General features: G+C 42.7%; 1 protein-coding gene across 4 annotated transcripts in view; it reads left to right on the forward strand.

Annotated features, from left to right (window-relative positions):
* Positions 1 to 18,377, forward strand: part of SLC9A3 (solute carrier family 9 member A3) — a 1,201,500-nt gene that overhangs the window by 254,469 nt on the left and 928,654 nt on the right. For all 4 annotated transcript variants that reach the window (XM_086965314.1, XM_086965316.1, XM_086965315.1 and 1 more), the window contains 2 exons: positions 8,947 to 9,025; positions 11,535 to 11,712. In XM_086965314.1, the coding sequence (XP_086821440.1) occupies positions 8,947 to 9,025; positions 11,535 to 11,712 (257 nt within the window). The remainder of the gene's footprint in view (positions 1 to 8,946; positions 9,026 to 11,534; positions 11,713 to 18,377) is intronic.

An 18,377-nucleotide genomic window follows, 5' to 3' on the forward strand; every position in this document is an offset into this window, starting at 1 on the left:
GTGCATACATATTACAATAATGATAAAAAAATAAAAAGCATAGCCATACAATACATTTAGGCAAAATGCAAATAGAATACAATTAAAATGGCGGCAATAAATTATCTAAAAACGATCAAACAAGATGATCTAAATTAAACAATGTACAAAAGCCTTTTGGACCTAATTAACCATGCCTAGCCTAAGAACTTCACTATACCAAAAACAAACAGGGGCCGCATGTCAGACTTTAAAATTTGCATAGCCACACTGTAATGTCTGGTACCCAACTCTTTACACAATGGTTTTAACCATCTGTTTTGAGGCGTTTTATAAGCAGGGCATTCGAACAAAAAATAGGGCACTGACTCAATCCTGGAAGGGCAGAAGCGACAAAAAGGGACAGTTTGGGCCGGAATCTTCCAGCGTGCCGTCAGTTCACCCACAGGAAGCACGCCTACTCTAAATTTAAAATATAAGGCCCTATCTCTTGATTTTAAAATAATGTTGAGATAGGGTTACCGATGGGCTACCGCCTTTTCCATTAAAAAGTCACTAGAGGATTTACATAGATTAGGGTCGTTATTCCTCTTATTCATTACCCAATTCCAGTACACACTTTTCAAAACCACCTTAGGAGGAGCGGACCTAGAGTGCCAGGCCTCTCCGAGGCCCAGCTCTTCTAACAAGTTTTTTACGTCCACTAACCACCTTATTTTTGGCCAACCGGACATGGATAATATTTCCTTCAGCCCCTCTGCATAGCTACCAAGTTCGGGTACCCTCCATATGCGAGCCCAAAGAAGGAGGGGTCCTAGTCGGGCCAAATCTTTAATGGGGCGGCAACCCATATCCAAGAGCAATGGGAGGGTGGGAGTGCTATTGGGAAGGGACATCAAGTCCTTCAGAAATTTATTTTCAGAGCAGGATAGGTGATCTACATTCTAAGCCCCGCCCCGTATAGCGCTGCACTAACGCCTCTTGCCATATAAATGTCTAGCACCGGGGAAATAGGTTTAAGGGTAGATAACCACAGTTCCTTAAGGAGGGCCCCCACCACCCTTTTGTGACTTAGTAACATTTTATGGAGGTGGCTATTCCACCTCATAGTATCACAAAAGCGGATACCAAGGTAGTCGAACTCCTTGACTCTGTCCAAGGGTACCATATTTAAAGCAAGTTTTTTAGGAGGATTCAAGACCAAATATTTTGTTTTATCTGTGTTGATCTTTAGCCCCATAGTCTCACAGAAGGATTGAAAATTGTCAAGAAGGATCTGAAGGCCAACCGGGGATTTTGAAATTAGAAGGGTATCGTCTGCAAATAATAAAGTGGGAATTCTCCTCCCAGCGAGAGATGGTGCGTCAGTGGGATTTTTTAACAGATGCTCGACCACTCCGTTCACATATAGGTAGGCTGGCAATAATTTGCTTACACTAAATCAGCCACGAGTAGCGGTAGGACAAGTCTTGTGGACATGGTCTCCCTTGGCCCGCACGAGTCCTCTACTCTTCTTTCCCCTGGCCTTTCACACACGTCTGCTCTTGGTGGACTAAGCTTGACTAATTCTATTGTAGTTGTAGCGGCGGAGGCCGTAACAAAGGAAGCTGGCCCTGAATCTAACTTGATTACGCCCCGACACCTAGATGAGCCTGTGGCAAGGGACGATGAGCTAAAGATTGTCAGCTGGAACATAGCGGGCCTTTCCCGTAACCTAGAGTCACCAGAGTGGAATACCTTCATCGAGTCTTTTGGGATATGCATTTTCCAGGAGACTTGGTGCCTGGAGCCACGTCATAAGGTCGGGTAGGGTACACAACCTATTTTGTGCCCGCTACTGTCTCTCCCTCAGGAAAGGGTCGCCCCTCTGGTGGCCTACTTGTTTGGGTCAGTATCTCACTGGGTTGTCAGATTAGGCATATAGATACCAGGTCTCCTGATCTACAGAGAATTGCAGTGAGAGGGCCCCATAGAGGACGTACCCTAGAAATCTTTAACATATATGTAAGAGGCCACAATGGGGGCTTGGCATCCCCGACCCTAGTGGCCCTCGAGAACAAACTTAAAACTTGTAGCCCTAACGATTATCTTTTGCTTGCCGGTGACTTTAACTGCTCTTATAAGCCCCTGGCAGCAGATGATATTTTGGGTACCTTAGACGAGGACACCAGGAGAGGAATTCCACCTCTAACTGTAGCACCAATCAAGCGGTGGTCCAATCGGGTGGTGTAATTAAACGCCCTCACATTGGAGTTTGGGCTAAGCGCGACTAACGGGAGAACAGTCTCTGACCCTGATGACGCTCACACGTTCAACAGGATTGGCCACTCGTCCAGAATTGATTACATCTTGCTGGACTTTAAGCTTTGGACCTACCTGCTGGATATGGTAGTTCAACCATCTGTGGACAGTGACTATAACCCACTTATTCTATCCCTAACCACCTTATGGAGGGCAAATAAAGCCAGTCAGGCGCCTCACGTCTCGAGGTCAACAAATCTTGTCTGCCCCGCGAATTGCGGGAGACGCCTGAAATGGGCCAAGGCTGCCATTGACGAGGAGAAGGTTCTAGAAATAGGGTTAACTATGCTTGAGACCGCAAATAGGCTGCAGCTCACTAGTATGAATCCCCAGGAGATATCATCTGTTTTTTGCCTTACCACTAAAACCTTAGGGGATCTTTTTATTATAGATAGTCGAGGTGGCAGAGCAGGCAAGGAGGGGCATCCTAAGGGCAAACCAGGATGGTACTCTACCCCTTGCAGGAAGGCAAAAAAGGATCTAATTAACGCAGTTAAAACCAAGGAGATTGGGTCGATTGGTATTGCTAGGAAGAGGTATAGGGCCGCAATTAGTGAAGCTAGGAAGGGGTGGGAAAATCAGTTCTGGTGTGACCTGAAAGCAGCAAGTGCAGGGAGAGATTCTAGGGGTTTTTGGGACTTAGTGAGATCTAAGAATAGGCCCACTGACTCACTCATAACTTGTAATATCACCGAGGGGTCATGGTTTGAGCATTTTGCTCACCTTTACACTATTACTGTGGAAGATGGGCCAGACCCCCTCAAACCCTTTGAACTCTCAATGCCAGGTCCCCCTGGGTTGAGGGAGGGTATGGCATTCACTGTTAAGGAGGTGGAGAATGCCATTAAAACTCTTGTACCTAATAAAGCTGCAGGGCCGGATGGTTTACCGGGGGATCTGCTTCGCCTCAACTTGTCGGAATGGGGGATTCTCATGCAACCTACCTCGGTGCCACTCTCCCTGAATCCTGGATGGGCGCTGAGGTCGTCCCAATTTTTAAAAAAGGGATGCGGGACGACCCAGCTAACTATCGCCCCATAAGTTTAATTGATTCATCCCAGAAAGTTGCAGGGAAGGTGGTCCTTGGCAGGGTGCTCCAGTGGGCGGAAGAAAATAAGATTCTGTCCGTCTTCCAAGCAGGATTTAGGTCCGACATGGGGACTATCGAGCATAAACATAAAGTATACTCTGTTGATCGTTCCAAAAGCATTGGCATTGTTGAGCACAATTTAAGCATGGGCGGAAAATCCGTTTCGCTCGCGGATTTTGCGGATGTTCGGTAAATTCGCAATCCGCGAGATTCGCGAATCTCCCGCAAAATCCGCAAATCCGCGAGCAGCGGATTTTGCTCGCACTGTTCGCGTGAGTTCGCGGCTTCCCAGTACAACTTCGCGCCCCGCGAATAAGTGCAAAATTGCAGAAATACGAGCAAAACTGAAACTACTTACCAGGTTCAAAAGTTCAGGCTCATCATTAGTAGCCATTTCCTGTAGTGCTTCCCGAGGGGCCCCTCCAGAGTTCAGTTGCCAGTTGCAACTATTATGTGACCCTGCTCTGAACCTCAGAATAGTTACACATATGCCACAAAGGTCCTGAATTACAGCTAAGGGAGACAAGCAGGAGCCAGGCTGGAAGTTCAAATCCATTAATCAGCCCCTAATTCATTATTGTCAGTTGGGGCAGGGCAGGTGTTGTAACTAATTTTGCAACAATGAAAGCACTTAGCAAGTGCAAAAGATCACTAATCAGGAAGCACTAAGGAAGCAGGTGCCAGCTAAAAAAATATTCTGTGACACATTAATCAACCCCAAATTAATTCAGGTCACTTGAGGCAGGGAAGGTGTGCTTGCGTTGCCACAATAATGTACACTGACTGGACAACCAGAGGGTGCTGTGATGAAACAGAGGGTGGCATGGGTGGGCCAGAGGGTGGCATGAGTAGTCAGAGAGTGGCAGTGGTGACAGAGAGTGGCAGTGATGAAGAAGAGTGTCCCAAACAGGCTGGACACGTAGAAACAACAAGTTCGCGAAACTTCCGACCCGACAGGTAAGTTCGCAATTTGCGACATTGTACAAAACCCTCGCGAACTGGCAGAAACCCGCGCAAACACCAAAAAAAAATCCGCAAATTCACGAGAATTCGCGGATTTTGCGGATTGCGAGTTCGCAAATCCGCAAAATTCGCGAACGCGAGATTCGCAAAATTCGCCCATGCTTAGAGCACATAAACAGCCTGCTGAAGAATAAGATCAGCAAACTATGCACCAAATTGATTACGAAGTGGTTGAATTGCCTGCCATTGGTACTTTTTTCCCTTAGTAACAGGCCTGATCATAACCTGACACAACATCAGAAAGTAACAGGGAGGCCCATAAGTGTGCAGATACCTACCACTAGAAGTAATGCATATTGAGATAGCAAGCACAGCAGAAATCTTAAAAGATGAAATGCATGTTTACCTCTCTGAATTAATCAAGATTGCAAAAGTTCATTTCTAAACAGGTTACTAAAGGGAAGAAATAGCGCGCCACCACTGAGGTTTTGCATATAGGAGACGATGTTTTTGTCTGAAATTTTGGCCAGAAATTGAGACAGCCCAGGTTCAATGGACCCTATACAGTGTCAATGGTGACCTGAAGGTAGATGGCAGGAAACGTTGGATTCACCTCTCCGATATCCATCGGAATCCAGCATCAGGCCATCATCATCAACATGCAAATGGAACAAGAGGGGGTAGGAAGATTGTCAATGTAAAAATACCCCCTCCACCTCTGCCTTTGGACAGTAAGGGCCAGATGTAGGTGGCCGAAAATAGCCATTTACCGACCGGTAACGGCCGAATTTGGCCGTTACCGACCGGTAAATGGCCATTGACATGTAGGGGCCCTTAAATGTTGCATTTTCGGTAATTTTACTGATTAGCTACATATAGCCAATCGGTAAAGTTACCGAATCGGTAAATTTACCGATTCGGTAATATTTACCTATTCAGTAATTTTACCGATTCGGTAAAATTACCGAAAATGCAAGATTGAAATGTGGGTAGCCAATTTTCCATTGGCACATGGCTTTCAGAATCGGTATTTTACCATGGAATACAAATCCATGGTAAAATACTGATTCCTGTGTACATGCACATCTGTGCATGTACACATGTGCCATGTGACAGACAGACGTGCCCTTAGGGCATGTCTGTGTGCCACATTGCACACATGCCCGTTTTGGGGGTGCTAGAGGGTGTCAAAGTGACACCCCCTGCACCCTTGACAAATTCGGTATTTACCGATTCGGTAAATACCGAATCGGTATTTGAATTGAATCCTATGGGCTTCAAGGCCCATAGGATTCAATAGCAAATACCGATTCGGTATTTACCGAATCGGTAAATACTGATTTTTTAAGGAATCGGTTTAATCCAGATGTTGGTACCTACATCCCATTTACCGATTTTGAAATACGGTAATATTCGGTATTTCAAAATCGGTAAATGTGATTTACCTACATCTGGCCCTAAGTGAATTAACAGAATGAAAGTTACATTTTTTTTTTAATCTCTTCATACTATCTTTTCTATTCTTGCTCTTCCATAGCAACGCTTCTTCTAGCTCTGACATCCCAAACCAGTGAAGAGAATTCTCTATTCATGCTTATGCGTCCCATAGTGTTCATACCAGATTATCAGATAATATGAGGTATCAGCATATGTCAGACATGGGACACCTCAATGTACGTTTACTACACATTTTTTACATGAATATTTTACCAAGTACATGCCTTAACAACACATGCCTTTACCACACATTGAAGGTACGGTGGGGGTGAGAGTGGTTGCTCCCAACAAATACATTGTTTTTTATATATAAAAATTGTGTGTGGTAATGGCATGCGTTGTAAAAGCATATGCATGGTAAAAACATTCATGTTAAATGCATGCAATGTATTTCCCTGGGTTGTCCCATCGAACGACCGTCAGACACAGGTTCAGAAAGTACCAATGAATCATATTTCGACTTCTCTGTAATTCCTCGTGCCACAGGATGAGATAGGCTACATTCACCTAAGATGTACCCCCAAGCACATCTCTTTGTCTTTTTAATCTCTATGTGTGTAGAATTTAGGTCCAAATGCAACAAAAACATGTTAAAGTTGCAAATCTTTTAGTCAATGCCACAAAATAGGACCCTTCAGCAGAGGTTTTATATATCCTATAGGGCATTGAGGATGAGACAGCATGAATTAAGAAAACAAGTCAACCCACTACTGTAGAATGTATACAAATGGTTTTCAATGAAGAATTTTAGGAGCAACATGCGTGCACACTGAGTGTAATAGTTATTTAGTAAATCCTTTACCCCCAGATTGTGTTCGTAGGCCAGGTTTTAAAGTTACTGTATCCATTTACGCGCATGATCCATGAGATTCTGATATCGAATTTTACTGTAGGGTCATGTCTTTATGGAATTGTACTGATATTAGTCAGGATGTAGTAAAACAGTGTGCATGTATATGGGATGATAATGTAGCATGTTACACTTGGATAGATAGTACAGTAAGTCCTCAGACAGTCATAAGATTAACATCTGTTTCTTTATGTTTAAGAAGAAATGGCACAATTAATGTAGGATACAGTGTTAACTGTAGTGCCACAATAGATAATACCGACATGTAGTGGGCATCTGCAGCTTCATGGACTATTATTGGCAGTGTGGAGAACTACTGTAGTGTACACCAAGTTACCAATGAACTAGAGAAGCATCTGCACATTAGTTGCCTTGCATGCCCCTGTTTGGGAATAACTGGAGTCAATTAATCATTTCTACATGAACACCCCATGAGTTGTCCAACAACTTTGCCTCCTTATCTTCGAAGGAAAATAACTGAAGAGTATTATGGCACTACTACTTGGAATGCTATTTCTCCAGAGTACCATTTGTTTAATGATGCACATTAGTTCTTTGAAGCCATTCCACCATGTGTTCAGGTTAGGGCAACTGCTTGGTGGCTACAGATAACTAGATGCAAACTCCTCAAGTGCATCAACGCTACAAAATATGGATTTGATACCAAAAAGAAAGATCTGCTTGCTAGGAGAAGGATGATAACTAAGCACTGTTATGTACCTGACCTTATGACGGCTATGGAAGGGGGGAAATGTGCCAAGATAGGAAATCCTTGTTGTGCTTAGTCCGAGCAAATGTTTCAGGCAATGGAACTTTGTCAGAGGCTATACAAACTTTACAAAATCTACAGAAGAAAATGGTAGATGAAGAAGGTGCCCCTGGTAATTTGTTAAGCAGGTGGCTTTCTTTTCTACCATCCTGAATGTCAGGACTGTTGGGAGCCTTGTTGACAGCTATTGTGGCCTTATTAGGAATATATTGTAGTATCTAATTACTTCTAACATGTTGTAGAAGAATTGGTACAAAGGTGGGAGGAAGTTTTCCAGTTAGGACACCAACATGAGTTGTAGATGCTCAGGGCAATACATATCACTTAGTACATGTATAGACCAAGGTTTAGTACCAGTAGGTAAAATCTCAACTAGAAGGGGGATAGTTACAGAAGAAGTGAAATATGAAGAAGTGGCGCAACAGCAGATGACATTGGAGAGCGTCACACAGCTATACGTGGTGAAAGAAGTGCAAGCTGAAAATCTCATGCTGATGAGAGAGAGGTGAAGAGTTCACTTGAAAACATAGTTTCGGACCTGCAAGGTTGTATTTAAAGGAAAATCCATGTTTGGCAAGCTTTTAGGAATTTATGGCCTTCGCACACAGACATGTATTCTGTGTTCTCCGTTAATTGAAAACTTGATTAAAAAATAGGAGCAAATGATTAAATTAGCCAAGTGTACAGATAATCTTATACGAGGTCTTGGGAACCGAATGATAAAGTGCACATGCAATTACACATGCATTCAAGAGTAGGGAATAGTTAGTCGGTTAAGCATTGTTAGAACTGCAATAAAGGAAGTGTAGAGAATTAGGTTAAAGTTTAGGGTCACAGGTGACTAGATGTTTTTCCACAATAAATCTGTAACCAGGAAACAACCTTTACATCCCGGTCATTAGACTGCAATGCCTTTACAACGCAATGCCATTACTACGCAAGTCATTACATCGACTTGCAGTAGATGGCACTCTAAGATAAGGAATAGTATAATTGACTATTACAGCACCTTCCCTACTGTTGCGTAGGCTGGAGTTTGAATAGTAAATTATACATTCCTAATGTTACAGCGCCTTCTACTACAAGTCGATGTAATGACTTGCTTAGTAATGGCATCGCGTTGTAATAAGGCGGTCGTTGTAACAACCGCGTTATTACGGAACACAATGTATTTGCATGCATTGTAGCATGCTATATTCTCTATAACCACCAAGTAATTCATTGTTTGATGTTTTGTAGCAAATATTGTCTGACTGTGTAAAAAAGAAGCTGGATGTTCAGCAGCAAATTGAGACCGGCTGTTTCTTTGTGTGAAGAAGGTCGCTCTCCTTGCCACGACAGTAGAGAGCCGTTTTTACCTTGACAAGAGGAATCTGTCTTTTCTTTATTTGTAAACTACCCTGCAACATTAGCTTTGTCCAGGAATAACCCATTCTCTATACATACCTATGCGGCTTTACTGTATATGAGCCATGACATATGTGCATTTCCTTTCAGGTCCTGTACAACGTGTTCGATTCGTTTGTTGCTATAGGAGGAGAAAATGTGACAGGTGTGGACTGCGTCAAAGGCATTGGTACGTACTACTTATTGAAGGTCCTTCTCCCTGGTGCAATACACAAATGTGGAATTCATGTTCACTAAGTATGTTATACACTATTTCACTGCAACTTGTGGTGAAACCACGTATCTTACAATGACAGTTTTTAGAACATAAGAAAACATATGCAAAATGTACATTGGAAAGTAAATGAAATGATCACATTGAGAGGTCAATTAAGGCAGCACACCATTGCCCTGATATGTTGGTGACAAGTTAATGAGGCTACAGCAGCCAGTCAATTTATAGATCATACAGCCATTCGTTTTGTTGATTATCCCCAAACTTGTTTCATGGTGTTTGAATGCAATGCTTTTACTGTTTTTGCGGTATACAAACAGTCATGAAAACGGCTTAATTAGTCTAGAAATATACCATCATTACCAAAAAACTGCTGAAAATAATTAAACACACAGAGAAATTATTTAACAGTATAACCCTGCTTGCAAAAAAAAAATGTCTCTCTGTAAACGCTTTAAGGGCCAGATGTACGACATATGTTAGGGTGCTTAAACGGGTCTTAGACCCTTTTGCGCACGCTAAAATGCACATGGGCCCATATACAAACAGTATTTTGCCACTCGCAAATAAATTGCGATTAGCAAAATACTGTTTTGCCACTCGCTATTAGGAAGGGGCGTTCCTTTCCTAATAGCAACCGCAAAGCTATGTACAAATGTTTTGCAACCGCAATTGCGGTCGCAAAACACTCACAAATTGCCACCTTCTTCAAGTAGGTGGTCATGCATTTGGTAATGGGAAGGGGTCCCCAGGGGACCCCTTCTTCTTTGCAAAGGCATGCAATATTATTTTTTAAGAGCAGGCAGTGGTCCACCACTGTCTGCCATTAAAAAAAATGAAACAAAACGTTTCAGTTTTTTTTTTTACATGCATCCAGTTTTCCTTTTAGGAAAACTGGCTGCATTTAAAAAAGAAAGCTGCTTTATTTAAAAGCAGTCCCAGACACAGTGGTCTGCCGAGTCCAGGAAGCCATCATCCCTGGGAGGGCCTGTCATTCCCAATGGGCTCGCAAATTGCGAGAGGCTCATTAATGTTCATGAACCACGCAATTTGCGTCCCTATTGGGAATGGCAAACAGTGTTAAACACACTGTTGTACATTCCAAATTGCGACTCGCAAAGTGCGACTTGCAATTGAGTACAAATTGTGAGTCGCAATTTGGACTGGTCGTACATCTGGCCCAAATGTGTTATTAATCCCACTTGCCAAGCTCAATTTATCTTAGAGAAAATTACTATACAAGCAGTGGCAATAGCAGTATTAAGAATAAAATCTAATTAAAAAATTAAAATGTATCTGAAGAAAATGGAGATCTTGTATGTTTTATTTGTAGTCACAAATTGATGGATAACTTCAGCCACGAATATGAGGATAGGGTCAATGTATTAAAACACAACTCTGAGTGGACTCCTATTTGAAGTAGAGAACATTATTATTGTGGTACTTTTATCCACTAATGATGCTTTTTTTGAGCGGCACAGATGTCTGTACTCTGCTCAAGTGTTTAAAGCATTAGGATAGTGAAATTCCATTATTTCTCGGGTCTAGGAAAATGCCACAAGCACTTAAAATTCCAGGGTTTGCATCCTGTACAGTTGCGCTGACTCAGAGAGACAACCCCTAATCACTGTTTCCAAGGTCTGTGTCTGAAAATTATTCTCTAACTCCGAAAAATATCAAGTTAAATATATGCACTTCGGATAATGAAAACGCATTTAAAATGGCACTCATCTCTGCGCTGTACCAGTGCAGCTGTTCAGGACTTGGCCCTCGGTAGACTATTGAGGCATTTGGATCACAAACTTTGATTCATATTCAGGAGTACCATTACATAGGTTTAGCTCTGATAACGACTCACTAAAGTAGCACATTTGTGCAGAGTGCAGCACACATAGAGGAAAAACAAGGAAAAATAAGCATATTTCTCCTTGAAGAGTAACATATTGATGCATTTCAAGGTCTACTATTAATGGTAAATCTGGGAATGTGCCAAAATCTATATGAGGATGTGTGGGAGCACCCTCGTTCCACCCATGGAATGCCTCTCTGTGGCAGCGTAACGCAAGTCAGGGACTTGTGCTGCCTTGGATTATTCCTCATTTACCAAACCACCCAGGGCTAGGCAAGGTGGCCTTGCTTGGCTTGGTAAATATAATTCTATGTTTTGCGTCACTCTTGCGCTCCCTTGCTTGCTGCAAAGGGGATGCAAAACAATGATAAATATGCCCCATAATTTGTTGATTGGCGCGCTTCGCATGGTATGGTCTAGGCCTAAACTAAGAGTCAACCCAGAACTCCTGTTTCCTCATTCCATAATGTAGGCTTCATTAGACTTTGGTGAGGCTTTAGTTCTGTCACTAGAAATCATTTACAACCACTAATTATTGCTTAAAACCTCATTTGTTGAATTGATGATAATCATGCATGTAAGCTACACATTAATATTTCTATTACATTTTTTTAGTTTCGTTCTTTGTTGTAAGCCTGGGAGGAACGGCAATTGGTATTGTCTTCGCCTTTCTGATGGCACTGGTGACGCGCTTTACAAAACACGTCAGGATCATTGAACCAGGATTTGTGTTTGTTATCGCATACCTTTCCTATCTCACATCAGAGATGCTTTCTCTATCTGCAATACTTGCGTAAGTTTGCACATTACCTTACAAAGATCTGGAAAAACTGTGTTTATTTAAATGAACAAGTTACTTAATGAAGTTGGAAATGTTCTATATGAAGGGTATTTGATCTTAATCCACGTCCGAGTAGGTAATAATTATATTGTTTTAGTTTTCATATATTATCAATACTGTTCCTGTCAAATATATTGCCACGGAAATCGAACACAGTGGTTAATTCAGTAAAGTGAGCAGAAATATTTTTCATATAAGTTCCTTCACACTGGACGATTGCACTATAGTTTCTAAATGATTGGATTAGATGTTTCAATTTCTGTGAATCTCATTTACGGAGGCCAGTCCATCTCCACTGCAGTATCCTCTATGGTAATCTTGTGAGGCCTTTTCTATGCGCCTTTGGGCATCCAGAGGTTATTGTAGACTGTGGGTACAGTAAACGAAATTATGCTGCTCATTTCATTACACCAATTCTTAAAGCTACTACAGCCGTCGCAGTATGAAGGTACTTATGTCTAACAGTTTAAAACACCAAACCTTGTGATAATGGCAATGCTTATTTCTCCATTGTGTGTCACATTAGCATAAATAATTTTAATTTTCATTCATTTTTATCCAGTTTTTATTACTACACTAAAGGCGGGCATTAAAACCTTGAAATACCATCACACAACCAATCAATCAGCCTAATCTCTATCAAGAACAACCTGCTGACTCAATGCATGTCCCGTTCAGAAAATCCTCAATCTTTACCCCCATTTTGTCCCTTCTCATACCAAAGTTCTCAGTATCGTCACCTGTATTTCGCTCAATCCAAAGAAGCATGTGTTATGAGAATCACGCTAGACTAAATCCTGCACCCCATCCCTGTGCTTTTTTAGATTACTTTCTGTTTCAGGATGTTGAGCACCTGAAGTCTGTTGGGGTAGGATATGTCTCTTCAATCATGTGTTAGGTATATGACTTCTGCCGTCCATGTTTCCCCAACAGATTATTCCTGCCCTATGTCCTACATGTCAGCTTTCTCTATCCAACATTCACATCACTATACCCTCTGTAACCACATTTCCAGGGTCGGTATGTGAGTAATTCCCCAAAGGACTGAAGTTACCTATTTGCCTGCTGCCAAAAATGGTAAACTTGTCTTCCCCAAGGTGGAATGTAAAGAATATGACACTGCTGATTGTCACTCCTAACCGAATTACTTCCTGACATTTCATAAGCGTTGCACCTATTGTCTGTTGCATGCCAAAAAGATTGTCTCCAAGGAAAATGGCTCCCGCCAGGCATCCACTAAAAATGTGCATGATGCAGCCCTCTTATCCACGCTTTCCCCAGCACGTCCGTATATGTGTGGTCAATATTGTGCAGACAAGCCAGTGCAAAATTACAGTGTATATATTATTTGTCTCTCTACCCTGTGCATGTTTAACAAATGTGTTAATTATGTGCAGAATCTTGCTCAATTGGTCCTCATCTAACCAACCTCTTGGGGGAAGGTCGACTTGCGTTGTGTCTGTGGAGTATTCAGAACGTTAAAGCTCTCCAAGAAGATCACATGATAAATGTAAGACTGTTCCAGGATGAGTCTATTTGAGGTAGTCAGCTTTCTGGTGTGGGTATATTCACAAAAATATTCAAATTTAGATAGTGCCAGCATCTTAGCAAGGAAGATTCTGCCAGCCATAGAAAGGGGGTAGCTGAACCCATCTTTCCACTGGCAGAGTAGGCTTAACCGTAGCCAGTCCATAGTTATCTCTAAGGTTTTAATTCTTTCCCTGTTCACTGGGATACCAAGATATGGAACAGAGTCCTCTCTACAAGCTAGTGGGTTCTCAACGTTATGCCAATTTTATCAATGAGGGGGACCATCCCTGTCCTGCTCCAATTTATTTGGATCCCAGAATGTCCCCCAAATTGGACAATATCTGGAATTATGAGCCCCATAACTATTTTCTTAATAAACACCATAATGCTTTATGCAATAACTATATCAGAAATCTCCACGTGGGTAATGCAGTACCCCTCCAGGTACTTTTCAGGGAGCAGGGAAGCCAACCAACGGCTTTATGACAAATAGAAGCAAGCATTTGCAATAAATAGGTCTCGCATTACTGAAAGTTTGAGCTATAGTCCTTGCATTATTATTTGCAACGCCAATAGCTCAGACTTTTAGTAATGCCTTGTATTGCAAATGGAGACTTTTTTAAACTACACTGTGATGGACTCTATTTTTTTTATTGTTGTCTCCAGTGGGTAGAGGATAAAAGGAAGGTGTGACAAATTTATCTCAAAAAGGGAGGTCAACATGTTTCAGAAATTAAACAGCATATTAAAGATCTTCAAGAGGAAAGTTTAGAAGTGCCTGTTAGATGTGATGAAAACTCCAACAACGAAGTTGACAATGCTCGTAACATGGGACATATTACAGAGCCAAAATGTAGGAAACACTATATCACATAGGACTGGTGTTCGGAAAAGAGATACTGTGAGATCGTGGGAGCAAAAAAATGTATAAAATGTTGGGGCAATAGAAACAACATTTGGAATGAGAAAAACACAATAGGAGTTAAGACTGGGACACTTAAAAGCAAGGTCAAGCAATGCAGATAAAACAGACTTTAAGTTGTTGAAAAATTATAATTGAATCTAAATAATGTAAAAATTATGTACTTCTGTTGAAGATAAAAGAATAAGAGATTTTCCCTATGTTCCTCCTTGTCCTGACTTTGTTTTTTAAAGTGTAAAGGCTTTTTAGAAAGTTATATTTTTAAGGTCTGTACAAATGTATTGATAGACACTTTTATTGATAGGCCTCCTTATGTTCTTTTCGATTTTTTTGTGATTCCACAGCATCCTCTTTTGCCTTCATCCAGTTGTACACCTGATTGCAGGGCAGGTGCTAGGCATGGGCAGTGTGGGCAGCTTCCCAGGGCCTCGCGAGCAACTGAAAGACAGAGGGCCTGCTTCACTGTGAAATGCCATACTTTCACAGATTGTCCACTTGCCCCTCCAGGGCCCCCTCCCCACACAATCACAATACACGTGCAAGACGTCTCGAGTCGACCTTGCTGGTCAGGGCGTATTGGCTTTCGTGGGTGTGCAGGGGTTGGAGGCAAGGGACAAACAGAGTGGAGAAGGCACAGCAGCCAGGCCAGCAATTATGGCTCACAGTGTCAGGGGCGGGGCAGCATCGCTGTAAAATACCGGCCATTCCCTTTCTGCATTTTGTTGCTAGGTGACAGAAGGCCCCTTTGTTTCCAGGACCAGCCAGTCACAGGTTAGGCGAGTTGGGTGAGGGGGGGCGGAGTATCCAGATCAATTGGCTTTTGTTAACTTTTGCATCGCCCATTTTTTTAATGGGAATGTGTATTGAAAATGTATGTAGAACTGCCGGTGTTAGGGCAGTGTTTAATAAAATGTCTTATTACTGCTTTGAAGACCCAGGGGAAGGGGACATGGTTCAGGTGTGGGGGCCCCCTTCCCTGGGCCTTGTAGCCAGTACTCCCTCTTTCCTTTCCTTTATTTGTTCCCCAGTGAAATGAATCCAAAAAAATTAAAACACTTTTGCTGTAAAGGTCGTCTTTTTTTCTGACATTTTTCTGTTCCAAAGTGCAGTCTTGGGATGGAGAGAAATAAAGGGTTCCAAATGTTAAAAATAGCTAAAGCAATACAGATTGGGTCGAAAAGGGGCCAGATTGATTTTATTCACACCCAAAACACATTAGTGCCACTTTATAGAGTTTGCTGGTGAAGCGCTACTTTTGTTTTCTTGTCTTTCTCTGAACAGCATTGTTTTCCCCGGGTGGGGAAGTGCACCATTCCTGGATATACTGCAATACCTGCTTGATGGGCGGATTGTGAAACAAAATGCATAATGTGGTACCGGTCCTAGGATGCTTGATTCTGGTCCAGGGAAGACATGGCTTGGCAGTTCGGGCTGAACTGTTCCCATGAGGCACAGGGTCAAGACTGATTTGCATATGGCCATGTCTGAACTGGGGTGGCGTGGTGAGCAAAATAACGATGGATTAAACCCAGATCTGTGACTGGGGGGTGAATATTTTTCCAATGTGCAATATTCCGTCTATCATATTGTGTGTTTTGCTGTTCGCCCGATGTGGGAAGGGTATGCCCAGACATGGGTCCCATGCTCACTACACCACTGGAGTCAAGCTATCCCGGATGATGAAGTCTGATAGCCAGAAACTGGTCCTAGGATGCTTGATTCCAGTCCAGGGACGATATGGCTTGGCATTTCGGGCTGGACTGTTCCCATGAGGCACAGGGTCAAGAGTGAATTGCATATGGCCATGTCTGAACTGGGGTGGCGTGGTGAGAAAAATAACTATGGATTAAACCCAGATCTGTGACTGCGGGTGAATATTTTGCCAATATGCAAGATTCTGTCCATCATCTTGTGTGTTTTGCTGTTCGCCCTCTCTGTGAAGGGTATGCCCATACGTGGGTCCTGTGTTCACTACGCCACTGTAGTCAAGCTATACTGGCTGATGAAGGCTGATAGCCAGAAACCAGTCCTAGGATGCTTGATTCCGGTCCAGGGAAGACATGGCTTGGCAGTTGTGGCTGCACTGTTTCCATGAGGCACAGGGTCAAGACTGATTTGCATATGGCCATGTCTGAACTGGGGTGGCGTGGTGAGAAAAATATTGATGGATGAAACCCAGATCTGTGACTGGAGGTGAATGTTTTGCCAATGTGCACCATTCCGTCCATCATCTTCTGTGTTTTGCTGTTCGCCCTATGTGGAAAGGGTATGCCTAGACGTGGGTCCCGTGATTATTACGCCTGTGGAGTCAAGCTATCCTGGCTGATGAAGGCTGATAGCCAGAAACCGGTCCTAGGATGCTTGATTCCGGTCCAGGGAATACATGTCTTGGCAGTTCGGGCTGAACTGTTCCCATGAGGCACAGGGTCAAGACTGATTTGCATATGGCCATGTCTGAACTGGGATGGCGTGGTGAGCAAAATAATGATGGATTGAACCCAGATCTGTGACTGGGGTTGAATATTTTACCAATGTGCAAGATTCCGTCCATCATCTTGTGTGTTTTGCTGTTCGCCCTCTGTGGGAAGGGTATGCCCATACATGGGTCCTGTGTTCACTTCGAGCAGAGAGGGTGGGTGCGGCGCACAACTTGAATATAGACTGTCAAGTTCAAGGAAAGTGAGCTGGAGGTTGTGTGTTTAAAGGTGCTCCTACAGGTAACGCAACTGTTCAGATGCGTCCTAGAAATCAAAGCAGTTGAGTGCGCTACTGGGGTGTAGGCGCATCCCTGTGGTGGGCACACTTATGCAGGTACTATGTGTCGGGTAACACATTAGAGTCCAATAAAGTTCAGTGAAGAGTTCCAAGTTATAAAGTTGTTGGATTTATTTGAAGATTTTCATTTCACAATTTTCATTCGTTACTTCAAATTAGACATCAAATGATCGATTTAGTCTTCATCATTAGATTAACGTGGCTCCGATGCATTTCGGACTAACCAAGTCCTTTCTCAAGGAGCACTACAACAGAGAACACAAAAAAATGACCCAAATCAGTGATACAGCTAAATTAGCGAAACTAATGTACATGAGTAAATGGGTGGGTCAACCACATGCTACCCTCGGTGAATAATGAAACAAAGTTAAAGGTAAAAAGGTGACGAAACTCCAATGTATTCAAGGGGTGATAGACGGGAAGGTACAAGAAAAAGTGAAGGACAAAGAAAGCTGGTGGTGGAAGAACAGGAATACCAAGGTCATGCTACTGGCGGTAAAAGCTATTTAAAGAGTGCAAACGGGTGCAAGCCGTGGGTGTCAGGGGAGGCTGGGGAAGTTATAGCAAGATAACGAATATCCTCAGGAAGCGAGGCTTACGTGGTTATCTTCGCATGGATTGCGGAGGCTGTAAGGAAAAAATAGTCGCAAAGTTGCGTTAAACCCCGAGCGGGTTGAAGGATACGGGTAAACTAAACCGGTGAAACCGGAGGGTGACTTACTGGAGCTTGAGTCAATGCTTGCGTGCGGAGAGCCGGTTCAGGAAGCTGAAACTACGCGGAGTGAACGCGGAGTTTTAGAGTGAGGGGAGAATAAGGTGGAAAGTGAAAAGTACTGTAGAAAAACGGAAAAAATGGTTCGGCCATCTTGGAGAAGGGAAGGAAAGAATAGAACCAAAGGAGGGTTGAGGAGGGTAACTTTCATCATGTAATAGCAACAATCAGTAGAGTAAAGATACATTGCATCAATACAGTGCCAACTCGGCATCATAAATAACAACTAAACTCAGTCCGGTCATTAAGACCAAATGGTTTCTGTGCTTGAAGTCTGTAAATCCAGGCTGTTTCTCTTTGCAAGAGAACCTTGTTGTTGTCTCTTCCTTCAGTCCTGGGGACAATTTCGAGCACCAAATATTTTAATTGAGCCACGTTGTGGTTTGCTTCATTAAAGTGGGTGGCTACATTTGATTTGGTGTTCTTGGTGCGGATATTTGACTTGTGTTCGTTCATACGGGTCTTTATTTTCCTGCTGGTTTTCCCTACATAAATTTTGCCACAGGGGCACTTTAGGAGGTAGATTAGATTAGAGGAGTCGCATGTGGCATCCACATTAAGCTTGATGTTGAAGCCTCTCATGGGGTGATTGATGTTGTTTCCCTTAATGATGTTGTT

The sequence above is a fragment of the Lissotriton vulgaris genome, chromosome 4_1, assembly GCF_964263255.1.
Source record: "Lissotriton vulgaris chromosome 4_1, aLisVul1.2, whole genome shotgun sequence".
Lineage (NCBI taxonomy): Eukaryota > Metazoa > Chordata > Amphibia > Caudata > Salamandridae > Lissotriton > Lissotriton vulgaris.